The 26,952-nt window shown below is 37.9% G+C and overlaps 1 protein-coding gene across 1 annotated transcript in view; it reads right to left on the minus strand.

Annotated features, from left to right (window-relative positions):
- Window positions 1-26,952, minus strand: part of dnah2 (dynein, axonemal, heavy chain 2) — a 170,353-nt gene that overhangs the window by 19,417 nt on the left and 123,984 nt on the right. Inside the window, exons 47-73 of the mRNA XM_051898662.1 lie at window positions 25,572-25,724; window positions 24,826-24,917; window positions 24,029-24,227; window positions 22,535-22,759; window positions 22,335-22,439; window positions 20,844-21,032; window positions 20,424-20,509; window positions 20,215-20,345; window positions 19,233-19,382; window positions 18,150-18,317; window positions 16,669-16,829; window positions 16,420-16,559; window positions 13,688-13,820; window positions 10,214-10,353; window positions 9,819-10,029; window positions 8,000-8,116; window positions 7,727-7,868; window positions 7,240-7,409; window positions 5,004-5,120; window positions 4,723-4,887; window positions 4,505-4,630; window positions 3,992-4,140; window positions 3,599-3,665; window positions 2,383-2,533; window positions 1,508-1,656; window positions 395-528; window positions 115-259 (exon numbers count right to left, since the gene is read on the minus strand). Of these exons, the coding sequence (XP_051754622.1) occupies window positions 115-259; window positions 395-528; window positions 1,508-1,656; window positions 2,383-2,533; window positions 3,599-3,665; window positions 3,992-4,140; window positions 4,505-4,630; window positions 4,723-4,887; window positions 5,004-5,120; window positions 7,240-7,409; window positions 7,727-7,868; window positions 8,000-8,116; window positions 9,819-10,029; window positions 10,214-10,353; window positions 13,688-13,820; window positions 16,420-16,559; window positions 16,669-16,829; window positions 18,150-18,317; window positions 19,233-19,382; window positions 20,215-20,345; window positions 20,424-20,509; window positions 20,844-21,032; window positions 22,335-22,439; window positions 22,535-22,759; window positions 24,029-24,227; window positions 24,826-24,917; window positions 25,572-25,724 (3,915 nt within the window). The remainder of the gene's footprint in view (window positions 1-114; window positions 260-394; window positions 529-1,507; window positions 1,657-2,382; window positions 2,534-3,598; window positions 3,666-3,991; window positions 4,141-4,504; window positions 4,631-4,722; window positions 4,888-5,003; window positions 5,121-7,239; window positions 7,410-7,726; window positions 7,869-7,999; window positions 8,117-9,818; window positions 10,030-10,213; window positions 10,354-13,687; window positions 13,821-16,419; window positions 16,560-16,668; window positions 16,830-18,149; window positions 18,318-19,232; window positions 19,383-20,214; window positions 20,346-20,423; window positions 20,510-20,843; window positions 21,033-22,334; window positions 22,440-22,534; window positions 22,760-24,028; window positions 24,228-24,825; window positions 24,918-25,571; window positions 25,725-26,952) is intronic.

Here is a 26,952-nt window from a genome sequence, read left to right on the forward strand (position 1 = left end):
TAATCCAATCTGGCAACCCTTTCAGCACCCTCCCTCACACCATCTTTCTCTCCTTGACCTCCCCCTCATCCCTCTCTCTCTCTCTCTCTCTCTCTCTCTCTCTCTCTCTCTCACCTCTCTGGCAGTATCGATTTGGCTCTCGGTCAGTTCGCTGATCTCTAGTTGTTCTGCAACCTCCGTGGCCGTGACTTTGGAGGTCTGAAGGGTGTTCACCAGCTGAACGTCATCCAGCAGGGAGCCAGTCGCCTCGTTCAGCAACCTGTACACATCCACAGGAAACAGATGAGTGCAAAATGTGAGATTTGCTAGTATAAATACACTGATTATTAAAGTGGCACTCATATAAAGGTGTTAATGCAGTGCTGTGACACGTGTAAGAGTGTGTGCTGCCCACCGCAGGATCTCGTCCTCCAGCTCCTGCAGTTTCCTCTTGCCAGAGGCGATGTTGATCACCAGAGAGTCCTTCTGTTCCTCCAGCTCAGGACGCTCCTTTCTCACCACGATCCCCAGCAGCTGGGCCTCCAGACCCTGATGCACACCAGTGTTAATTTTCATAGCAAATTTTGATTTAGTTTTAGTCATAGTCTTTTGACTAAAATGCCAAAATGCCATCACCCAGTTAATATGAATGATATTAAAATTTGAACATGCAATACAGACACAGATTTAACTGCTGTAACATATTACATTATCTTAAAATTAAATAAAACCACTTCTCCTAGAACATGATCTTCTTTTCAATGAACGATATAGCCTATGCATTCTTTATAACAACTTGCATACAACATTATTCTATCGAGCAGACGTATTTATTTGTATAAATTAAATATAATTAATCATTATTAAAGCTATTAAAGTGCAGTAAGTGATTTTCTCTGTCTTTTGTTGCTTGATTAATATTAAGGGCAAAGACAGCAGCAGGTTAATTAGGTTGCTGTCACTTTAAGGCCGAATGCCGGGGTCCAATACAGTGATGCACATCCGATATTCTCACACCTGTTTATGTTTTTTTAAGACATAACCAATTGTGTTTACCTGAATACTCTACAAAATTTACATTTTGACATAATGTTGTGTGTATTTGTCCGTTCAGGTGTTCTCTTTCGTATTGTCATGCTTTTTCAGATCTATCCATACTGTATGTCTGCCCTTCTCTTTCTGCCAGATGTTTACATTTTTGAACGTTCTGAGACATGCAGCAAGTGTATGCCAACTTATGTCCCGCCGAGTAGATAAGCACGTTACAATTTAAATGTTAGATCCCTTCCCAAATTGTCCCTCCCTAACATTTTCGTCTCATTTTTATTCATTGACAAAAATGTCAAAAATGTCAACAGAATTTTGTCATAGTTTTTGTCATTCAAAGCTATTTTTTATTTAGTTATCGTCTCATTTTTTTCTGTGAAAAAATGTCATTGACGAAAATAATAATGAAATTAACACTGATGCACTTCATCCTCAAAGACCTCTGTCATTTGAAAAAGTTTGAAAACATTAACACACTGACCTGTTCTTTAACAGCAAAGTTGACGATGGTGGTTTTGGAAGAGATCTCAGGTGTGTAATGTGGATTGGACAGTTTGGTGGTCATGTAGAAACGGAATTCAGGACTGTATTCCACCTCTTTATCTCCCAGTTTTAACAAGAAACGCCCACCTGCCGAACACACACAAGAGATGTGTAATACTTCCTTGTCGGATTTGAACCTTCAAACTTGGCAGGGTGGATATTTAATCACTGTGCCAAATTTTATTTGCCCTGGTGATAATTTTACAGGCTTTAAAGGTGATGATACACGGGGCAACTTTTTGAGCAATGCTGCCGGGCAATGTCACCGAGCGATGATGATTGGTAACTTTCCCATAGAGAATGGACAACAAATTTCTATCTGGATACTTTAGATCGAAATTTATTTCCCATTCACAATGAGAAAGTGCCCAAGCATCATCGCTCAGCGACATTGCCCGGCAGCATTACTCAAAAAAGTTGCCCCTTGTATCATCACCTTAAGACATTTGTTTCTGTTTGCTATTTTTAGCAACGTATTTTAAAATTTTATTTTATTTTATGTAATCATTTCATTATAATGTACACCAAATGTATTTATTTTTAAAGATAAATAACCTTTAAATATTTAATAATTAAATAATTAATTTATCTCACTATAACATCTAATGATAAATTCAGGGCTCTTGACAGGCACATATTTATTAACACACAACATGAACCCATGACATCATGCACCTTCTATCACCCTTATTATCAAGCACATTTATCAGTCAATGAGTTGAAATTGAGTTGTGTGTGTGTGTGTGTGTGTGTGTGTGTGTGTGTGTGTGTGTGTTTGTGTGTGTGTGTGTGTTTGTGTGTGGGTGAACTGACCAACTCGTGTGAGAGACTTGTTGAGGATGGGGGCCAGTGAAGGATCTAGTTCCTCTTGGACGTTCTGCAAGAGAACTGGTGAACCAAACTGCACCGCATTCTCCAGGATCCGCAAAAAATCTGGCATCTGCAGGTCTATTACCTTCAACCCCTGACAAAGAGAAAGATAACATGAAGGACACACAGAGGACGAGATAATGACATGAACTAAGGAGAAAAAAGTAAAGGTAGCAGAGAGGATAAATATGATTCAAAAGTGATAAATGGACATCGAAGAAAGAAAATTGGACGTGAAAGCGACAGAAGAGCTGGAGGAGGCAGAAAAGCTTCAGCTCTGTCATTTTGTTATTGTTCGTAAATGTCAGCATTTAACTGTAGCGTGTGAATGGCACTCGCCGCTCCAGACACTCACCACTACAGATGAGAAAAGACCTGCGAAGAGGAGGAAAAGGTCACAGACAAAGAGACAGAGGAAGAACAGAGAATGAAGCTGAACAGCAAATTATCCTGAGAGATGAGAGACTGAACGAAAATGCGTCCTCCTATATCTTCTTCTGAACACACCTGACAGCCTATCCATCCATCTATCTACCAATCCATACACCCTCCCACCCACCCATCCATCCATCCATCCATCCACCCATCCATCCATCCATCCACCCATCCATTCATCCATCCATCCATCCATCCATCCACTTTACTACCAACCAACCCATCCATGTACAACAAACAAAACCATCTCTGTCCCGGCACAGAGACACAAAGAGTGTAATGTGCGTCTGGGTTCAGAGGGACTGATAAATGGAAGGTGTATTGTGCTGAAGGAGAGCAGGTGAGGAGATGCAGGGTCCCAGGAGAGGCAGTCTCCAACTCACAGGAGGACTGAGTTTGGAGTTCTTGTATTCTAATTAGGGCTCTGAAAATGGCTCGTCTGAGGGTTAGACGGTGAGTCATGTGATGAGGCATAGTAACTCTGAGAAGGTAATGTTGGCGCTGAATGTGGGTTACGTTTTTCTCCATGGAGAAGTAGATCTAATGCTGCCTAATAATCATGGCAGTCTGGTTTATATTATTTCTGTCCTGCTCTGATATCTGTATTTGTTACCAAGACATTTACTGCAAAATAATGTAGTCTGTGTTCAGTACAAGGACTCTATGAACTCCTATATATAGGAATGTGTGAGTGTGTGTGTATGTGTGAGAGAGAAATATTCACTCGTTTGGACTCCATGTTCTTAATCCACTTTTGCGCTTGTCCTTGAGGGTCCACCATTAGTGGCCATCTGTGGGGAAGGACAGAGAGAGAGAAAGAAATATTAGCGCTCACTAAAAATGCATGTCACATTATCCATAAATAGGCTATTTCATAACAATCCATAATCTCAAAATGCCATTAATCTGTTTGGTGTGTGTGTATATGTGTGTATATGTGTGCGTGTATGTGTGAGGGAGGAAATTAGCATTAGCTATAAATGAACAATCACAGAAAACTGAGCTTACTATCATCTTTAGCTAATTATCCTCCAATCACTATTCATTACCGCCCATTATTCATGAGATATCATCATTATTCTAATTAGCGTTAAGGGATTGGCTCTCTGGGCCTGACCGGTTGCCACGGGTGACGATGACTCCGTTCTCGGTGGAGAAGGCATCAGACGGGAGGCCTTGGATATTCCATTCGCGCACTGCCGTGGGTTTAGACAGAAACACCGCAAAACTGAACCCCGGAGAACACGGCACCTCCAATTTTCTCACCTAGAGATGAAAAGGGTAGCGAAGGATTCGGGCAAGGACATTTGAATGAGAGGAAAGAGAAATTGTTAGAGCTGTCACATGCATAATGTCATAATATTATCTGTAAAGTGTGCAATACTATGCAATACTGAACTAGCATCCACTGCAAAATGACAGTAGTTCTGTAGATGCATGTGATGTTGCTTGACACGTGTATCAATAAAAGCTATTAGCATCATGTTTATACTGGCAAAACAGACAGCATGAACAATAGACAGACAGTATGACAGATAAAACAATAGACAGAATGATAGAAAAACAACAGACAGACAGACAGACAGACAGATAGATAGATAGATAGATAGATAGATAGATAGATAGATACCTCTTTCATCCAGATATCTGTGACTAGCTCATCTCTGTAATTGGACAGGAAAGGGCCCATGTAGGACAGAAAGGCAGCAGCCAGCAGGCAGTCACCCACCAGACAGGACATGTTTTTCTCCAGACCCTGAGCAATCACACACACACAATCACATCAGAGACCTGAATTTTCACATTTACATATAAAACATCAGAGTGACAGTGTGTGTTTGAGCATACAACTACTGTCTCCTCCCAGCGAACTCTCTCTCCCGCCAGTCCAGTCACCAGCTTGCCGGCCCGGTCCAGTTTGAGCTCCATGTCCTCAGATTTCCTCCGTAGCTCTTCTTTCTGGGCCAGCTTTTCATCATATTGGCCCTTTAACTGATCCAGTTTTTCTCCTACCTACAGATGTACACACAAACATGTTTTCAGCGCTGTATCACTTGAATAGCATTAGCATAGAGTCACGCCCACATGCTTGCACAAATACAGTGCAGGACAGACTGACACGAGCTAACCTCTCTGAGTTTGCCCTGGGCCTCAGCCAGTGAGGCCTGTTTCTCAGCCAGCTGACTCATTGCTCCATCCAGCCTAGCTCTCTTTGGCTCGACCACCCTGTAGATACGGCCGTAAACCTGATATATATACACATACACACAGATATGAGAATATATACTGTAAAAAGCCCATGTTTCAGTGTCATGCTCTAAAGGCCCCTTCATACCAAGAATAATAACTTTACCAATAATTAAAAAAAATTGCTCAAATGTATCCTGATCTTGAAGCAGAAGGAGTTGAATGAAAAATTATGAATAATATCAATCCACTAATCTGATTTGTGATGCAGCCTGGAATCATAAATCACACATTGTTTGTTCATTTGGCCAGAGGAAGAGTCTGGTTTCTCCCAAAGTTTTTTTTCTTCATTAGTCATCTGATGGAGTTTGGGTTCCTTGCTACTGTCGCCTTTGGCTTGCTTAGTTGGGTTTTAAAAGACACTTTATATTCAGCAATACTGCATTATCAATTTGACTCCATTGACACTACTGGATGAGAACAAAAACATAAACTGAATTGAGCTGGATGAAGTCACCACTGTCAGAGCTGCTATAGCTGAATCCACTTCGTTTTATACAGTAATTGACAGTTCGCAAAGACCCGCCCCCTTTAGTTACTTTTGCTACGTCCGACAAGCCATGCCGCTTTCACGCCACACATCATGTTCTCACGCGGTGAAAAATACATCGCAGAGCAAAGAGGGCACTGACAACGCGTTGACAGACAAGACAGAGCAGGTTACTTTTGATATGAAACAGTCTCAAATTTCAAATTTTATAATTATTAAAGAAATTTAAACAATAAATACCATTTTGTGGCTCTTTAATGTGTCGCTGTAGCGCCTCAGTTCAAGCAGCTTGTGAACTGATCATCTCTTCCAACTAGTTAATTTATAGCATCAAATAACATGAATGAACATCAGAAGGAATGTTGTTTCAACTTTGGAAAGATGTCAGTACACACCATTTTTCAAGTTCAAGTCCACCGATGTTAATCTACTAACTCCCCTGGACTGCTTTGTCAGACAAAATGGCGGATTTGGCGTTATGACTGGTTAGATTGCCTGTCAATCAAACTCCCAGCAAAGGGTCAATTGACGCATTTTGTAACATCAACACTTATTGCACTGAACTGAACCAACATTGAACTGACTTGAGCTGAACAACAACACTATCGTCTTCTGTAGAGCTGCTTATCCCTGAATTGAACTCATTTCATAATTGATGAACTTTACACAGTTATTGAACTGAACTGAATCAACAATGAACTGACTCAAAGTGAATTAAGACACTATTGTCTTCTAAAGAGCTGCTAATAGCTGAATTGAAGTCATTTCTTAAATGATGAACTTGAATGAACTGAACTGAATCAATACTGAACTACTTTTTGTTTCTGGAAACACCAACTGGTGGACCAACTTTGGACACATCATCAATGATTGAAACCAGGGTCACTGGGTGTTTCGGGTCTTAGATCGTCAGACACCCTCACCCGGATGACCCATCCGGGGGTGATCAGTCCCCGGCTTGTGTCCAAGTGGTACTTTAACTGCTTCCCTAGAATAACTATAAATAAAGGTGACTTGTTCTAACACTTTCAGAGTGATTTTTTTTTTCAGCTGATGAACATTTTTTTTTAAAATAACATTAAAAACATTAAACCCAATAAAAATAAAACAAATCCCAATAAAAAACTCAGCATTAAACAAAAATTGTGATCCTCTTTCTTGCCTATTGTGACGTATATTTGAGTGAAGCAGCTTCTCAAATGAGAAAAAACGGTAGGGCATGAGTTAATTTTTTCCATCTGGAATTGATTGAATCGTTGTCATTTGCTAATTGCTGCAATCTCATGTGAGTGACAGGTTGGTGAAGTGGAGGGATTAATGAAGAGATGTCATTGCGAGGGGAAGGAGAAAATAAAAAAGTGTGAGGAAACATCAATAAAAAAAGTGATGTGCCCCGATAAATCATTTATAATAAACATTGCAATATTCCATAAAAACTAAGAATTGTCAAACTGTGACTTTAAAGCACTTAGAATAAATTGTTGGTGCGGACAGTATTAAAGTTATCATTATAGTTTCCGTTCTTGGTGTGAACAGACCTTTAGAATAAATGTTTTTTCAGCAGTCACAAGGGTTGGAAAACATCATTCTGGTGTTGCAACTGTTGTAATTGTTAGTGTTTATTGTACCTCCATGGCCCTGACCCACATGCAGAGGGACTTTGCAGCGAGTGAGACCCGTCCGATGATCTCGGGCTGGAAGTCGGGCTGCGTGCAGTACTGTCCAATGGTCTTCAACACGCGATCGGAGATGTTGTCCTTATCAAAATTCACCAGTTGCTTAATGAAGTTGCCCTCTCCTAAAACAAATGGCTTAAATTCAGCCTCAGGCAAGCACATATTTCTTTTTCTTTTCTTTCTTTTTTTTTTGCAATCTGTTCTGTGGTTATATGCTTTCTACTGCAAAATGCTGACCTTTTTAAATATATCCTGGCATGCTAATGAATCACCCAACCCTCCCCTCGCCTGAGTCTTTCTCTCTCTGTTTGGCTCATGTGATTTTGGTTATACAGTAGTCTGGTATGGATTTCATGCCTGAGCCAGCGCCTGAATCCATGTGTGACATCAGTGTGATTGAGTGATTTAATAATGATCTGGATCTCTCTTTTTCTCGTACCCAGTTGTCTCTTGGCCTCCGCCCAAGTTGGTTCACATCCTCTGAGGATCATAACTGCCTGCATGACGGTTTCCACAAGAGCTGGAGGTCTGCCATAAGTCTTGATCTCCGTCATATCTTTCTTATTCAGTGACTCCAGAGCCTGAAGACAGTCCAACAAGATTACCACAGTTTTTTATGTGCTGATGAAAACATTATGTATCACATATTCAGTTGCTGCTGTAGCTGTATCATGTCGTATTGAAAGTAATAGTTGCATGAATGCAGAAAGACCTTCATGGCTTCCTCTAGAGCAGGAAGTGCTTCATCTAGGTCTCTCTGAGCATTCTCAGCCATGGCCTTACACTTGATTTCTTCTGCTTCTATTTTCTCACTGTGAGCACCCACCGCCTACACACACATTAAGAAACACACCACAGATAAACCAAGAAGGTTATAAATATACAAAGAATGCACTCTACCTAACACATACAAAGAAAAACACTCAAACACGCACATACACAGACACGTTTCCAAACACAAACATCAGTATGCAATAACAATAAAGAGTACTGTTAAGCAGTATGGCAATATATACCAACTGACAGATATGTGTCAACCGGTAGAGAATCTGCTGTTTGATTTATACCACAACATATGCAGGAATTTTTATAATGTGCATTGTATTACAAAGATCATGTTCCTCTTATTTTTGAAAAACAGACATTACTATATGTTATGCAACGTATAAAACATTTCAAAGGTTGAATTTCCAGCAAAAGTAACTTTATCATCACAATATGTACCATTGTGAGTCAAAATCTGGGGTAATTAAATGTAACAAATCATGTAAAAATGTAACATATTTTATTAGAAAATTAAACAACATTTTATCAAACATTGATAAATGCCTTAATCTTTTATACAACTGAGAAAACAGTGATCAAACTACATTTTATAAAAAATGTTTCTATGTCAAGTTTATAATTGATATTACATCAGCATTTGAGAGTCAAACTGGACAACTACAGAGACTCATCTCAAAATCACTCAGTTAACAGTTCATCTATTACTAAAATGATGAAAAAAAGATCAGTAAAAAATAGAAAATCATCGAAAATATTTAAATCAGGAATGTCAGAATCAGAATGCATAGTTCGTGCATAAAAAAATATGCTGAATGATGTTCACTAACCCGGCAAAGTTTTTCAGTTGGATTGGCGTTTATTCTCTTTAGCATGCAGTGTGAAGTGTTTCATTCAGTTCTCTGATCATTCCGATTCAATTTCAGTGAGTAAAGAAGAAATTTATGCTCTTGTGCGTTATGTATTATGCACGTTATCGTCTCTGACAGACAGCATGTTGAAGCCGCTCTGGCCGCCATTTTCTCCCTCTTCTCGGAAAGCGATGATGTAGTTAAAACATCCGGTAGTGTGGGTTTTCCAGGAAAAGCGTGTACTTGCTGGAGCTCTGCTTCTCGTAAATACTACCGTGTATTGTGCACATTATTTTTTGACAGACATCGATGTCGTGATATTCAGATGATGTGGTCTTGAAAACAGACGGATCATAAGGTAACAATTATTTATTTCTTAACCGGCAAGCATTCAGAGAAGTGATTGATGCCCATGACTGTGTTATGTCAGCCAGATTAGGTTTTGACGGACATGATAACGTCCATAAGGGGTGAACTATGTTCGATTTTTGGGTAATTCTAAAACGAGCTGGAGACATTTTAACTGCTTTTTGCGTAGTTCATTATACGTATTTTACGAAATGAAGTTTATTTTGTGGCTTAAATGAATTCCATGTTACTCAGAGACTGACATGTTTGGCTTGTCAAAAATTTTACATTCAGCTGTCGCAAATTCAAGTTCATTTTTTTTTTACCAGGAAAGGAGTGCTTTTGATGCACAAAGTTGTTTTTATTGTCTCTTATAACAAAAATATTTTATTTAAACCAATGAAAATGCAGATCCTATTGTAAATAATAATGAAAAATCACTTTTTAAAATTGTTGTTTCATTACTACCCCTTAGCAGATTTTAACAGATTATGAGTTTGGTCATACTAAAATAAAGAGCCTCAACATTAGACAGACTGACAGACACACCTTCTGCTGTTCATCTGCCTCTCTCTTCTGCTGCACAATGACAACCAGATATTCCTCACACTGTTTCTGGAACTCAGCTACTTTCTTCTTGGCCTCTTCCAACTCTATAGACATGGTCTCCACCTTACTGCGCGTATCGTCAATCTTAAACAAGCCATTCCTCAACTTAGACACCTGCTCTCCGAGCTCACTACGCTTCTCAGACAGCAACCTGAGAAAAAAGTTAGTTTTCAGAATAAATACTTTGTTTTAGTTCAAGTAAGATATTTACAGTTAAGAGACAACAGTAAAATGGAAACAGGAAACTATCATGTCTTTAAAATCTTTAAGGCAGCTAAAAAAAAAAAAAAAAACAACAAGAAAGAGAAATTGAAAAAAGCATGTTCAATTCCTACTTCTTGTATCCAGAAACCAGCTCCAGGTAGTTAGTGGGTGTGACGTAATTGTGTCTCTTCAGTTCTACTTTCATCCTGTGAGAGAACTGGGCCACAGACTGATGCACGGTCACAAAGATACTGGCAACTTTATTCTGGATCTGTGAAACCACCAGAGAAATGACAAGTTGTGGCAGCCTCAATTTTAAACAAACCTCGCACAAGGTCACAACAGAGGTATGCTAAACCAAACTAATCCTAAAACAGACAAAAACAAAACTACGCTTGAACTCTATCCAAGCAAATGAGTCTCTCAATGGAGAACCTCAAGTCAAAGTGATTTATAGTTTAAATACAGTGAGAAAAAAATGTATGATATCTCTCTCAAAGGAAAGAGAAGATCCTCACAGAAATGAAGGAAGAGAGAGTGAAAGACTCCTGATGAATCTCAACACTTGAAATTCAATTAACGTATGATTTAATAAAAGCCACTAAGAGATGAAGTACTACAAATTAAAGCCCAGGGGTGAGTGTCACTGATTTGATTGGACTTATAGTGTATAAAAGAAATGTTCTGAGTAAAAAGTTATACAACAAATTTAAAGGTACACTCATTTATCCCTCTTTAAAAAGGTTTACACTACCGTTCAAATGTTTGGGTCGGTATCATTTTTATCATTTCTGTCTCTTAAGCTGCATTTATTTGATCAAAAATAAAGGCAGTAATATTGTGAAATAATATTACAATTTTAAAAAACTGTTACCTATTTTAATATATTTTAAACCTTAATTTATTCCTGTGATGCAAAGCTGAATTTTCAGCATCATTCCTACAGTCTTCAATGTCACATGATCCTTCAGAAATCATTCTAATATGCTGATTTGCTCAAGAAACATTTCTTATTATTATCAATGTTGAAAACAGTTGTGCTGCTTAATATTTTTGTGAAAACCGTGATACAACAGACAAACAGCATTTATTTAAAATAGACATGTTTGTAAGGAAAAAAAAAGTCTTTACTTTCACTTTTGATCAATTTAATGTATCCTTGCTGAATAAATGTATACATTTCTTAATAAAAGTGTTATTAATAAAAGTGTATAATTAAATAAAATATAACAATATATTATTTTTATTTATTTATTTATTTATTTCATTGGCCAGGTCCATGGGGGCATCATGTTGAGATCACATGACTAGCCAAAAAGTACTCACTCTGTAATCCACTTTAATTGAATTTTTTTTGTTAATTTGGATAAAATAATCTAGTTTAAAGGGTTAGTTCACCCAAAAATGAAAATAATGTCATTTATTACTCACCCTCATGCCGTTCCATACCCGTAAGACCTTCATTCATCTTCGGAACACAAATTAAGATACTTTTGTTGAAATCCGATGGCTCAGTGAGGCCTGCATTCACAGCAATGACACTTCCTCTCTCAAGATCCATTAATGTACTAAAAACATATTTAAATCAGTTCATGTGAGTACAGTGGTTCAATATTAATATTATAAAGCGACAAGAATATTTTTGGTGAAGCTTCATGAAGCTTTGGAGCGTTATGAATCAGCGCGTCGAATCATTATTCGAATCGCGTGTCAAACCGCCAAACTGCTGAAATCACGTGACTTTGGTGCTCCGAACCGCTGATTTGACACGCTGATTCATTATGCTCCGAAGCTTCCTGAAGCAGTGTTTTGAAATCGGCCATCACTAAGTCGTTATTTTGTTTTTTTGGCATACCAAAAATATTCTCGTCGCTTTATAATATTAATATTGAGCCACTGTACTCACATGAACTGATTTAAATATGTTTTTAGTACATTAATGGATCTTGAGAGAGGAAATGTCATTGCTGGCTATGGAGGCCTCACTGAGCCATCGGATTTCAACAAAAGTATCTTAATTTGCGTTCCGAAGATTAACAAAGGTCTCACGGGTGTGGAACGGCATAAGGGTGAGTAATAAATTACATTATTTTCATTTTTGGGTGAACTAACCCTTTAACTATGAATTGCACATAACAATGGCATTATTAACTGAAAGATTTTGCATGAAGCTACATCCACACCACCAGGGGTCAGTATAAGTCAAAGATGACAGCCAGCACAACAAATACAATACTACTGAGTGCACTCTAAAAAATGATCAAGAAATACATTGCCAGTTCTGCACTTTCAATTGATGATTAGGGAGCAACTGTTGTAAGTACATCTGTTTTTGTTAGTTTTTATAAACTGAGGTACACGTCGAAATCATTTAATAGGGTAGATGTTAACTTATTTAAAGCTGCAGTCCGTAAGTTTTGCCTCTTTGTCGCCATCTCTGTTTGAAACCTGCAATTGCAGTTATTTGCAGAATTATCATCTTTACGTGGGTTGTGCATCGGCACGGCTCCTCAGTGCGGATGAATCTAATGTTTGCTGTCAGTCACCACTTCGGTGTGGATACTGTACTTCGGAGTACAGATTCTACATCTTGGAAGTGTGACCAAAATAAGAATTTTCACCTGAGAATGTCATCTGAACAAGTAAAGCCAGGGACACACTTAATGACTAAATAAAACATTCTAAGACTGTGATCAACACACAGCGATTATTTCCTCCGACTGAAGCAGATTTAAATACTTACACACGGAATTTGAACACCGACTGTAATCGTGGACTGAATGCAACTGGCTATGACTGGACGCGTTTGAGCACGATCAGTCATAAGTATCAATTTACACTCATAATCGGCCTACATGTCTACCACTTTTGTTCTGACCAACTGACAAAAAAAGCATTACAATAATTTGCGCTGCCAATGGTGATTAAATCTAATGATCGCTTAGCTCGGATCACATCAAACCATGCAAATTGTTATTATTGTAATACTTTGTTCTCAAATTATTAATGTTAACAACATCAGCATTGTGTGACTGTGTATTTAGTGTGTATTAGCGTTACCTGTAGATTTGAATTTCTGTAGCCACTCCGCAGTCCAAAGTCTTTTGCTTTTGACTACGGGTGAATCTCCAGTTGTCACTGATGATTGTCATTTGGAACTTTCTGGATTACAATCCGCCATCAAAATGACAAGTTTAATTATTGCAGCTGCTGTGAGAAAAGGCTATAAATGTTCCGCTACCAGCAGCATCCTCACACGCTATATAGCCTAATAGCTGGGACTGCTTCTTTATGTAAACAGACGTGACATAATGATGCAAAGACGAACGGCTGCATGCTCGAATTTCCCGCGGAAACCCACCAGTACCGCTCTTATTAGAAAACATTATTACAAGCTTACCATTGTGAATCGGGCTAAGGAGATAGTTTTGAACACTGGCTAGTTATGTACTTGCTCAAAATTTGATTTTGGATCATTTTGAACCAAAAAAGTTACGGACTGCAGCTTTAACCCTGAATATTTCTTTATGCATTTTTGCGTTCTGCAAAACACTGACAACATTTGTAAATCCATCGTTTGACTGTTGTTTGTTGATGTATCTCACCCCATCCTCGCTCCCCAGAGAGAGACCATCCAAACATCTTTCTGCCACTTCCAACAGAGCGTCACGTGGCCATTCAGAGAACCAGTCTATCGTTGTGCAGTTCACCAGTGCCGGATACTGACGAATATGGTTCCTAAACAAATACAACACAGAAACAAACAGGTCTTACATACCCATAATCACTCTATTATGTAGACAGTTCAAGATAGTTTGCGTTGATTTGTCACAAACACTAATATCACCCACCAGTTTAATCATGCTTATTAAAGTCAGACCAGTGCCAGACCAATCAGAGTGAGTGCTTAGATGATTCGCGCTGTCATATTTAACGAGTCAGGGCCCTACGGGTCACATTACGCACAACCGCCTTCTTCATGTGACGGCAGATGCAAATGAGTGATTAACGAGAACATTTCCCATGCATGTTTCTATAGTGCTGCAAGTGTGACAGGCACAATTACAAAGCAGGAATGTTCTTGCCAGCCGCCGTCTGGGGGCCAATGAGCAATGTACTTCGTGTACTTATCTCCTTGTCTCATTGAACCTAATATTTACCTGTATTATAGCTCTTTCTTGTTATTTTTGTTGCCATTTTTTATCATTATTGGTTGTGCACACTATACCTATGGTCTCCAGCTAACCTGCTACATCTCTGGCAATACAAACGCGCTGTTGTTTGTCATGCCAATAAAGCCCCTGAAGCTAAAATTGACTGAGAAACAGCAAGCTAAAGACGGAATAGCAAACAGAAAGAGAGAGGGAAAGCCAAATTTACTACATCGTTTATGAAGACACTTGCAAGTTTACAACAGCACACAGTAAAGAGATTGTACATGGAGGGCAGAGCTTTGTCTTCCTGATGTGTGTGAAATGACAGTGACAGAGAGGTTTACTCCTGTCGTTTCCTCTAATTTCACACAGTTGTATCTCTCATCCACTTTGAACTCGCACACTGAGTCATTGGTTGATTCATAAGCAGCTATATTGTGTGCGGGTCTGTTTGGTTAAAACGTATATTGGCGTTCACTGTGAATCAAGTCTTCAGAGAGAGATCTTAAGCCATAAGAAGCCACAGGATGGATCTCAATGTTAGCATGGTAATCAAGGCTGACTCACTATTTGAGCATGTTAGATTATAAGCAGTAAGAGTGCATGTGTGCTGTATTACAGTCAGCTATATTAAATCCACGCACATGGGATTTTGTGGAGACACTGAATGCTGAAGTGGTGGCGGGTTACAGTCATGCTTTTGCATGTGATATCTATAGTACATAACTAGCACAGTATGCATTAGCCTTCCACAGTATGAGAGATAGTGATTGCCTTTCCATATCCATCTCCATTTAGGTTCATTATTAATATTGTCGGTACATTGCTTAAAGGGATAGTTCACCCAAAAATAAAAATTCTGTCATTACTTACCCTCATGTTGTTCCAAACCTGTAAGACCTTCATCTTCGGAACACAAATGAAGATCTTTTTGATGAAATCTGAGAGCTTTCTGTCCCTCAATAGACAGCTACACAACTGGCACTTTGATGCTTCAAAAAGTTCATAAAGAGATCGTAAAACTAATTCATATGAATTGAGTGGTTTAGTCCAAATTTTCTGAAGAGACACAATCGCTTTATATGATGAACAGATTGAATTTAGGCTTTTATTCATATATAAACATTCATCAACTCGCACATCAGTTGTGGTAAACGGAATCTCAAGCATGTTTCCTTGATGTGCGAGAACCAATGAGGATCATTCTCGTGTGTTACGCAGCACGTTTGAGCTTCTGCAAGAGGTTTGTTCTTGCGCGTCAAGCAGGTTCATTTGAGCTTCTGTTTATATTCGCTGATCAATGTTTACATGTGAATAAAGGCCTAAATTAAATCTGTTCATCCTAAAAACGCAATTGAGTCTCTTTAGAAAATTTGGACTAAACTAAATTAGATTAGATCTTTAGATCTTTTAGATCTTTTTATGAACTTTTTGAAGTGTCAAAGTTGCGTAGAAAGCTCTCAGATTTCATAAAAAAGATCTTCTTTTGTGTTCTGAAGATGAACGTAAGTCTTACGGGTTTGGAACGACATATTAATTACAGAATTTTCAGTTTTGGATGAACTATCCCTTTAAGGCAATTTCATAAATTAATCTTACTGCATACTTCAATTTATTAATTTAATTTAATTTAATTTAGGCATGTGATCAGCTACTGTTGTTCTTAATGTCAATACTAGTAATAACGATATTTTTATAATTATTATATATTTATTTTGAAAAAAACAAACAAACAAAAAAAACAGAAGCTGACCATGTCTAAGTAAATGAAATTGGTAAATTAAATCCATTTAATAAGTCTATACAATAATAGTGTTTATTTTTGAAAATATTATTATATAATGAAAATATATTATTTATTATTATTTAAATTCTAAAAATTAAACAAATTAAAAGAACAACAAGAAATATATTACTATTGAATCTTTGCTATAAAATAAATAAGAAAATAATAATAATAACAACATTTTTTAATATTTATGCAGCAAATTTTTCTTTGGATTTACGCAAATCACATGGAAAAATCCCATCAAAGTTTTCATTTTATAAATGAAATCAACATTTTACTCTTGTTGTTATTTTACCTTATTTCCATTGTTTTGCCCCATTTCTCACTGTATGCAGCTTCACTGCTTTTTTGTCATGCAAATAAAACACACTAAAATGAAATTGACAGAGTGCACCTGAATGGATCTCCTACAGGGCTCATGCACAGCACAATGTGCAGGTTGTTTCTGACGCGCTCTATCAGGTAGTTAAACATGGCGTCTGGTGTCTCCAGGATATTGTCCTTCCTGGCTGAGTCTGATAGAGCGTTCTGGATCTACACAAACAAAACATGTTGAAAATCTGCTCTCATGTCACTTAGACATCATTAAACACAAGCCTACAGTCCCAAACATTAAAAATGTATATGAACACAACACACACACCTCATCGAGCTCGTCTGCTTTATAGAGATTGGGCACCTCCCCTGAGCTCAGGATGTTGTTAATGTCTTCAAGGAAGGACTCGTCCACGATCTGTGTGTCATTAAACAGGAACACAGTAGGCTTGTTTTCCACTCCTGTCAGCCGATAGAGCTTTTTAATATCTGTATGGGGAGAAGAAATATGTCAAACATTCTATTAAGGCCACATTAAACTGTGCCGTGAAGGCTACAATGTGCATAAAATAATAGATCCTTTGGTTCTGAACTCTGGGGCAAGAGGCGTTATTCTTCAGCATTTGGAAACATTTACCACAACTTGCCACAGGACAAAATATCAAAGCCTTTGGTATATATTAAAAGAGCTTTATATCAGAGATCTGAAATTAAAAAAATAACTCAACCAAATGCCTTACATTAGTTGGTCTTGAAATACAATTTAACAAGCCTGAATGTTCAGATAATACTGTAAAGGACCAGCAAAACAGGTTTAGATGCTGGTTTGCTGGTGTCCCCACCAGGCTACTTAACTAACTTAACCAATATTTCCTTGGTCAAGTAGCAGGACTGAAAAAAGACACGAACTAGCTCAATTATGATGTTTTGAGAGGCTTCTGGTTTTATTGTTTGTTCCCGTAGGCCAAATTGAAGAGTTCTTGTTGCTAAAAAAACACCATGGATCATGGTTAGATTTTCAGGAATGATACATAATGACAAGATGCAGTGTTGGGGTAAGTTACTTTTAAAAGTAACGCATTAAAATATTGAGTTACTCCCTAAAAAAATTAACTAATTTCATTACTTAGTTACTTTTTAATAAAATAATAATAGAAAAATAATGTGTTATGTTATGTTAGAAATTGTGTAATTTTTTCTCACCTGGGCTGGGCTTGCTTGTTTGTTTGTTTTTTAATTACAAAAAAAATCAACAAAGTTTCTCTTTTTGGCAAATGTAAAGACCCATTCACACCAAAAGGTGAAATTAATAAGCCTCAGGCTGAAAAAAAAATGCAAATTTACGCCTGTACAGTAGAGGGCGCAACTCAAACAAACCTTTCAACTGTGCTGCCATTCTGGACTGCAGAAAAATAGGATGCAGGAGAAGAAAGTTCAACACTCTTACTTTAGCAATAAAAACAAAAATGTGATACTTATCAAAAGTCATTTTTGCTTATTAGTATAGTTGAATTGGATAATCAAAGGTCAGCAGCCAAGACTTTGGTTAATAAAGTGAGATTAAATGCATAAAGTATATCAATTATTGCAGGTTTGTGTAATATTCTGATTTTGTTGTAAATTTAAAAGTAATGTGGTACTTTACTAGTTACTTGAAAAAAGTAATCTGATTATGTAACTCGTGTTACTTGTAATGCGTTACCCTCAACACTGACATTATGTACACGTTTAATGCACTGTAAGTTGCTTTGGATAAAATCATCTGCTAAATCAATAAATTTAAATCAGTAAATTGTGTGTAGAACTCACCCTCTCTGAATTCTTGATTGCGGTATTGTTTGGTGACTTCCACCTGGAAGACTGTAAACTTACAGATGTAGGCAGCCAATCTTGTTAAACTCTGTCTGCCTGAGCCACCGATTCCAACCAGCAACATGTTCCCCCTGAGCTGACTGATCACACGCACCAAACGCGTTACTGAGGGGGCAGAGAGAGGGCGCTGTTTCCATCATTACAATCATAACAGTGCATTTAAACGCATGAATCATATGTGTCATTTGGTCAATGAAACATTTACAAACACAAAGTATAAAACAATAAAATGTTGATGCATACACACACACACACACACATATCATTCCTGCAGGAGGCCAAACAAACAACTGATCACAAAGGAAACTAATTGGCACAAAACCACAATTAGTTATGAACACGTACGCATATAAACATACACGTTATACTTGCTAATTTCGTAATCAATCAGCTACGCGCAACGGCGTGTCATTGAACTGAGTGTTTGTGACGTGTGAGACGCATTCACCGAGCTGAATGTGAGACCGCTTTAATGTCACAGTGTGGTGTGTGCGTGACAGGATGCATATAAAGCATTCTTATATGCGTCTTTGACAGTAAATGCCTGCATGCGGCTGAGTGACATATAGGCTGGGGGACCGGCTGCCTAATTATTCTCCCTTCTGAGGGTTTTGTGGGAACGAGAAGGGTAATTATTCATGCTCGTGGGGGATCTCAGGGCTGAAGTGCATGTGATTTTGAAGCAAGTTATTTTTGTGTGAGTACTGAATGAGAACTGAGGAGATTGGTCACTGAATTATGGGGCTCGAGAGTGCGCACTGAATCAATGCTATTGTGATGTGGATGTAACCATATGATGATAGCTGTATAATAACTGTTCCATGAATATCGATGACTCTCATAGAAAAGAACTAGTGGAATATTTTTTCACATCATTCAATTGCACCTTGATAAGTTACTGAAACAAAAGCAAATTTGCTTAAATGCAGAATGGTGATAGATCATGGAGTTCCTAATCTTTTGACCCAGAGATTTAACCACTAAGCTTAACTACTCTATTCACTCTGACCATGCTCTCACCGTGCTCTATAGCATCTCTGAAGAGCACCAGGCTCATGGGCACCACGCCAGGTGTGAGGTTATAGTCCTCCAGCTGGTTCTCCATATGAACTTTTAGAGCTTTAAAGTCCAAAAGGTCTTCATACACATGTGGCTCCCTAAGGAAGTCACCTACAATAAAAACACACATACATAGTTAATATACTGTATATGTAGGGCTAGGAGTGCTGCTTAAAAAAATTAAATTAATGATCAATTCATTAATAAAAAATAAAAATGTAGATAAATACATTTATGAATTGTAAAATAAATATGACTATTGGTGAACTTTAGTAATAATTGGACATCATTGATTTAATTTCTTTTAAATTTTAAAAGAGCATTTCTCAATTGAGGTACTTTATTAAAAAGTAGGCACCTGCGTAAATTTATCTGTCAATTAAGTTGACAGTTTGTCATGAATGAATTTTCAGATGAAATTTTTTTTTCTAAATATGTCTATTTATTTCTCAATTTGTTATAATGTTACAAAAGATTTCTATTTCGAATAAATGAAATTGATAAAAAACTGTATCACTGTTTCTACAAAAATATTAAGGTGCTGATTATTATCAATCTGATTATTATCAATGTTTTCAACATTGATAATAATCAGAAATGTGTCTTTAGCAGCAAACCAGCATATTAGAATGATTTCTGAAGGATCATGTGACTGGAGTAATGATGCTGAAAATTCAGCTTTGCCATCACAGGAATTTATATTAAGGTAGATATAGTTATTTTAATAATAATGTTTTTTAATAATTTCTAATAATATTTTGTTATATTACTGTATTTTTGATTAAACAAATGCGGCCTCGGTGACCAAAATACTTTTTTTCAAAAACATCTAAAAATCTTACTGAACCCAAACTATTAAATAGTAGTTTATTTAAAAAAAACTTTAGGTCATCCAACCAGTAAAACAAGAATTAGTTGTGTGTGTTTGTGTGTGAGAGTGTACCAAACAGAGGGGGCTGTTTGTTGGGGCAGATGGTGTGATAGGGGACATCAAAATGAGAAGCCAGTTTTTCTGACAAAAGTCCCACAAATGTCTCCATGTCCGCATGATCCACCAATCGATCAGAGAAGACCCTGAAACACAAACACAATTTTTTTTTTCTCTCCTTCTAACAGCTGTTTCTGTATGTGCAAGCCTGTGCCTGTTTGTACCTGAAGCACTCATGAATCCAGAGGCGAGTGATGCTCTGTTTGGTGTCATGGAAGTCTTTGTGTGCTCGCAATAAACCCTGGAACACCTGCATTAGAGGACACATTGAACTTGCACACAAAGCCTTCAGTCTAATTTCTTTTTAGGTATAAAAAATTGATTTTTTGTGTATTTAAGCCTAAAGAAATAGATGCTTTTTGAAAAGTGCGAGCATGTATGTGTCTCCGATTAAAAGTGAGAGACAGTCAGTCACTCTTTTTCTCAAGCACATCTGGAGTGTCAAAATGGACTGATATGTTTTGCTTCATCTTCCTGTAATCAATTGGTCTGAATTGAAGTGATATTATGCTCAGACTGGGTGTATCTAAACCACAATTTGCTCTTTTTCCAGATGAGAGACTATCACATGTGATGTTACGTACCTTGGAGATGTCTCTGAGGTTAAAGAGATAATGTATTTTTGCGGGCGTGGGTAAAAAGCGGGTGGTGATGGCGTGGTAGAGCTCTAGGGTGGCCTGAGTCAGAACCCCCCCGATAGGCTTCACCTCCTCCTCAAACTCCTGCAGCTTCTGGCTGATCATGGTGCCATAGATGCGCTTTATCTGAGACTCCTGGGGAAAACAGAAGAGGAAAGGGAATTACAGGGGCGGAAATAAAATAGAAAATAAGACAAAAGAGGAAAGGTGATTGGTTAGTTTGATGCCAGAAATAGAGCAACGTAAAATACATTTATATTAAATAGAAAAGAGAGTGCTTCGCTTTTAAGGTTTAGACGTTATTGCATATATCACTGCATCAGGTTCAAATGGGTGGTGAGGAAAATTTTCAGTTTATGACTCAAATTTCAGTCTGTTCTTTATACACAGCTATCATATGACTTCATAAGATTTGGAATATAGCACACAAGATATCTGGACCACTTTTATGCTGCTTTTATGATACTTTTGCAGTGCTTTTATGTGCTTTTTTGGAGCTTGACAGTCACAATCATCATGCTCTCATCCCTCATGCATCTCCTTTTGTGTTCGACAGAACAAAGAAAGAACTACATGCGGGTAAGTAAATGATGACATATTTCATTTTTGGGTGAACTATTCCTTGAATATTGCTTCAACAAAAAATATCCCTTTTATGTATTAATTTATTCTTTGGATATATTAAAAGCCACTTTCTATAATGAAATGTTTAATGCATTTTTGCAGCAAAAAAGTATATTTTCATAATTTAACACAACTGAAAGAATGTATGCCATTTTCTTTCTTTTTTTTTCCAATAAAACTGTTGGCATTATTTGGAAAGAGTGGCATTAAACTGAAAAAAATATTTCAGTTTTTCAATAAAAACTTTACACAACTTCACTCCTAATATTGTTGGCTCCTTTATGATAAATTGCAAATGTTTTTCCTCATTTCTGAGTGGCTTCAAGCTAGTTTAAAACTGGAGGGGGTGACAAAAACAATAACCACTGGTTTAATCCAAAAATACCATTTGTAGATAAGCGTCTAGCACAGTTTATTACTGTACTGAAATTCCTATTACCTATTTTTCTTATGCATATTTTTCCCCACAATTGCAATAAAGTTCAGCCTAAACCACTTAATTCAGAGACTCCATTCAAACTTTTGCAGATTATTCTCAGCTTTATGTAGGCTATCTCATAAGGTACAAATAAAGTTTGCATATATCGCTTTGCGATAAGGTCATCATTATATTTTAATACTGAATTGTGATTAGTCTTATCTTGAATTTATTTGCATAAATTTGATTGGTCTTTATTTTTTTTGTTATATAAATATTAATATAGCTGCCATTACTCTACACAGATGGTGTCATGTTACATGCTGAGTGACAATAAGAAAAAGCATCACAGTCATATTTCCATCGATTTATACCTAGAGTCAATCTCTACTCACTGTAGGGAATGTCATGTTGATGAGATTAAAGCGGCTCTGCAGGCGTCCTGATATGTGAGTCCTCCCTCCACCAGGGGGCCCCATAGAAGCCAGCAGGAAAATGTCCTTTAAGATCACGGCAAAGTAAGAGACATGCATTTACATGCACATCTAAAACATACTCAAATGGCAACTGGTAAAAAGAACATACACAATCTTACCTTGATATACTTGAGAGTCTGTTTCTGTCGGTCGTACCAGAAGCCGTAGTCAATCCAGAGGCGGAGCAGCTCCAGAGGGGGCTGGGAGCCGAAGTCGTCCATGGCGGGCATGTTGAGATCATCCAGGAAAACAACCATCCTCTTCCCTCCCACTGGAACGTAGACACCTTTAATCCTCTTCTCCACCCGAGACTCGATGATCTCCTGCACGTTATTAGAGCTAGTCTGAGAGAAAGACAGAAAAAAGATGGTAAGATGGTAACTAAGATGGTAACTGACGATTTGGAGATTAGTAGAAAACTCTATAATAACAAATTTATTTATCAAGCATGCATTAATTGATCAAAAGTCACAGTAAATACATTTATAAATGTTACAAAAGATGTTTTTCTGTTGCCTTCTGCCACTGATAACAGCTGCAACGAACACTCAGCATAATTTCAAAAACATCACATTCCAGCACCAGATCACCTCTTATTTAACACAATGAACGAAATTACTCTGCTAGTCAGCTGCTTTCTTTGTAACAGATACATCCGTGCTGTGAGATGTTTCAAAAAGTGGTGGGGACAATATCAACCCAGGCAAAGTTGGGCGGGACAATATCGACCCAGGGAAAAAATGGTAGGGACAATATCGGCCCAGGCAAAAAGTGGTGGGGACAATATCGCCAGAGGGAAAAAGTGGTAGGTACAATATCGGCCCAGGCAAAAAGCGGTGGGGACAGTATCGGCCCAGGCAAAAAGTGGTGGGGACAATACTGACCCAGAGAAAAACTGGTAGGGACAATATCGGCCCAGGCAGAAAGTGGGGAAGACAATATCAGCCCAGGCAAACAGTGGTAGGGACAATATCAACCCAGGCAAAATGTTTGTATGTGTGTCTTAGGTGGGGGAGGAGACAATATCGGTCCAGGCAAAAAGTGGGGGAGACAATTTTGGTCCAGGCAAAAGTGTTGGGTGACAATATCGACCCAGGCAAAAAGTGGGGGAGACAATTTTGGTCCAGGCAGAAGTGGTGGGTGACAATATCGACCCAGGCAAAAAGTGGGGGGACCATATCGACAAAGGCAAAAAGTTGAGGGCACAATATCGGCCCAGGCAAAAAATGATGGGGAAAATATCGGCCCAGACAAAAAGTGGTAAGGACAATATCAACACAGGCAAAAAATGTGTGTGTGGACAAGGGGTTACACTATCGACCCAGGCAAAAAGTGGTGGGGACATATCCAACCCGTCCCACACTCAAATTATGCCTTTGTTAAAAAAATACTTCAGGATATATTCTCTGAAAGCAAGTCTTTTGCAGTTTTACTTCTCAAGTAACATCTAATCTTTTCTTGAAGACGTTTAGATATTTTTTTACTGAAAACAATGCTGATTACAGTAAATGTTTGTTTCTTTAGATCAAGTTTGTCGTTTAAAAAAATCTTTTAATGCTTCTGTTAAGATCACAATTTACCATATTACTAATACTAAAAGTGATTCTCATCACCTGTGAGGACATGTTGACAGTGAGTGTTGCCCATGTGACTGAGTCCAGGCTCTGCAGAACACTCTGAGCCACTGAAGTCTTTCCCGTCCCCACTGGACCCGTCAGGAGTACAGGGTGCTGAGCGGACACCAGAGCCTTGACCAGGTAATGATAGCGCACTGTGTCCACTGTGGGGACCATGATCTTATAGAATGGAGCGCTGCAGAGAGACAGATGATAATTAAAAAGAAGCCAGCAAGAAAGTTGAAAAGTGGGGCGGCTAAGTATGAGACGTGCTTTAAAAAGAGGACAAAAAATGAAGAGAAAAAGTAGAATGCGGAGCGAGAGAGAGAGAGAGAGAGAGAGAAACAGCAAAAAGGGGTGGGAGGAAATAGAGTTGAGAGAGCAGAATGAATGAGAATACCAAAGAGAAAGAGGAGGTGAAAAGTCCTGATTGAAAGACTGAAAATTGAAAGATGTAGCGAGACATTTCAAATGAACAGAGGGATAAAAAAAAGAGTCAGGTAAGAAAAAAAAAGAACCGCAGTATGGAAAAATGGACAGCCGACAAAGAGGGAGCAAAGAGAGCCAAGAGGACAAAGGACAATGAAGGGGAAAGAGTTGGACTGACATGACAAATGAGAGCAGGGGAGAGAAGAGAGAGACGAAGAAGGATGAAAAAGATGAGAAATATGAATAGACGGGGAATTCAGAAGTCTGGGAGGGAGCCAGGCGAGAGGCCTTTGACTGAGCCCGCAGGCGGCTGGCAGAGACCCCTGAATAGGGGGAGGATGGGGGCACACACACACACATCTCACTTGGAGGTGTAGCGCCAGCCTTTGGGCAGCTTGTCCTCAAATGACGCCCACGTTTTGTTCTTGGTGTCCACGTAGTACTCGTAGATGGTGTCCTGAGGTTTAATACAAGGTGATTATTTTTCCAGTAATATATTTGTTTCTGTAGGCAGAACAGCTTAAACGTTTGTTCTAGACGCACAGCATCAGCACTTTTCATGTAACATTAACATGTCTGAGCATCTGCATGCATACATTTGCATTTATAACATATACATGTTATCTATTTCATACTGTATGTATACTACTGTGCCCCCCAAAAAAATATTTAGATACTTCAGTTGCACTTAAAAACATGTGAATGTCATTACATTTTTTTGTCAAAAAAAAAAAAAACAAATAAAAAAATCACATCACATTTATTTAAAGATAAAACAAGCATTCTTTAATTACAATAAATAAATAGATAAATAAATAAATACATAAATGGACCAGTGGAAGCCAGGGTGAATTAGAAAAAGTTGGTAAAGCCATTATTTCACCATTCTATTTGGTAACATCAATAGCACCGAAATTACACACTTCATCTTTGGCCCTGTCCCAAGTGGCACACTTCATATGCACTTATGGTCTTGTGGACTTACAATGGCTGCCACGTGTGCATGATTGTGAAGTCCACAAGACTGTAAGGTTAGATTTCCGAAGGGTGCTCACGAGCACTCCCTTTGCCCTTGTTACGAGTGTCATTTAGGACAGGGCCCGCTGTATACCTTGTTAGGGAAAGTTCCCTCTATTTCCCGTAGGAAGTTGTCAATCTTCTTGCGTCCATCCTCATCTACTGATGCGCACAAAGACCATATGAGACTGAAGATGAACCAGAGCTCCACCATACGGCCAAAGTTTTCAGAGTCCGCTGGGTTCACCTGACCAGCCAGAGAGAATGACAACCTTGATCAGCTCAGCTGAACAAATACCAAGCTAAATATGTTTAAAGGTACACTAAGTAACTTTTTTGTTCAAAATTAATAAATTTTAAATAAATTAATACATCATCAATCCTTCTTCCAAAAAGTGTTTTTGTCTTACCCTGATTTACTATAATAAGCCTATTGTAAGTGTTTATAAAAAATGCAGAACAGAGGAGAGTCTGCTGGCAAAAAGAGTAAGGCATTTTATTGAACAGATAAATTGTCATATGTAGCTCTCTAACAGAGTTCATTGTAAAGCATTATGTATGTCATATTCATCCGCACAGTCATGCAGAGCTGAAGCACAACCAAAACAATGTTCTTCCTCAAAATGCATGCAGTTTTGTTTTTTAACTGCAAGAGGGCCAAAAGCTGCATAGTGTACCTTTAAGTTTAATGCTTTGATTAAGGCAAACACTGACACAAGACATAATAGGGCCAGTTGCAAAAATTGTTAAGACTAGTTATCAACTTTTTTTTTTTTTTTTTAAGTCAATTACATAAAAACATAGATTGATCTAATTTGATACTGAAAAGTAAGACTAATTGCCCCTTGGCTACCTGCTTGTTGGTCATACTAGTTCTTAAAGCACAGTCTTAACATAATGGCTATGTTTATGCAACTAGCCCCAGAAATCAAAAGAACCAGTAAAAATTAGTGAGGGTTTAAATTGTTTAACCGTGACCATAATGCCTAGATATAAACAAAAGGATTTTTTTTTTTGGAAAACGAAAATTATAATTTAATCACCCTCATGTTGTTTCCAACCTGAATGAACTTACTTTCTTCCATGGAACACAAAGGAGAAATTTCATCATATGAAAGTGGTCATATGATACCATTTTAAAATGCCATTATTTTGTTTATGGGTTAATAGAATAGGTTAACATGCTTTAATGTTAAAAAAACAACATTATTTTTCACATTCTGTACATTATATCTGGCTTGACATTAACTTTTTTGCTCACCAGTTACTGTGGCTAGTGGTTTTCCAAAGATACTAGCCACTCAGCGTTTTCACTGGACACAATTTTGACATTGATACTGTGGGGAAAAAACAGCTATATAGATATTTTTAATATTATCTCATAATTTGGCAGTAGGTATATTAGGCTGCTTTCGCTTTAAGACCTGACACACGGATCTATTATACTGTTACACATGCATTTTCTTTCAAAACTG

Source organism: Ctenopharyngodon idella, chromosome 7 (genome assembly GCF_019924925.1).
Source record: "Ctenopharyngodon idella isolate HZGC_01 chromosome 7, HZGC01, whole genome shotgun sequence".
Lineage (NCBI taxonomy): Eukaryota > Metazoa > Chordata > Actinopteri > Cypriniformes > Xenocyprididae > Ctenopharyngodon > Ctenopharyngodon idella.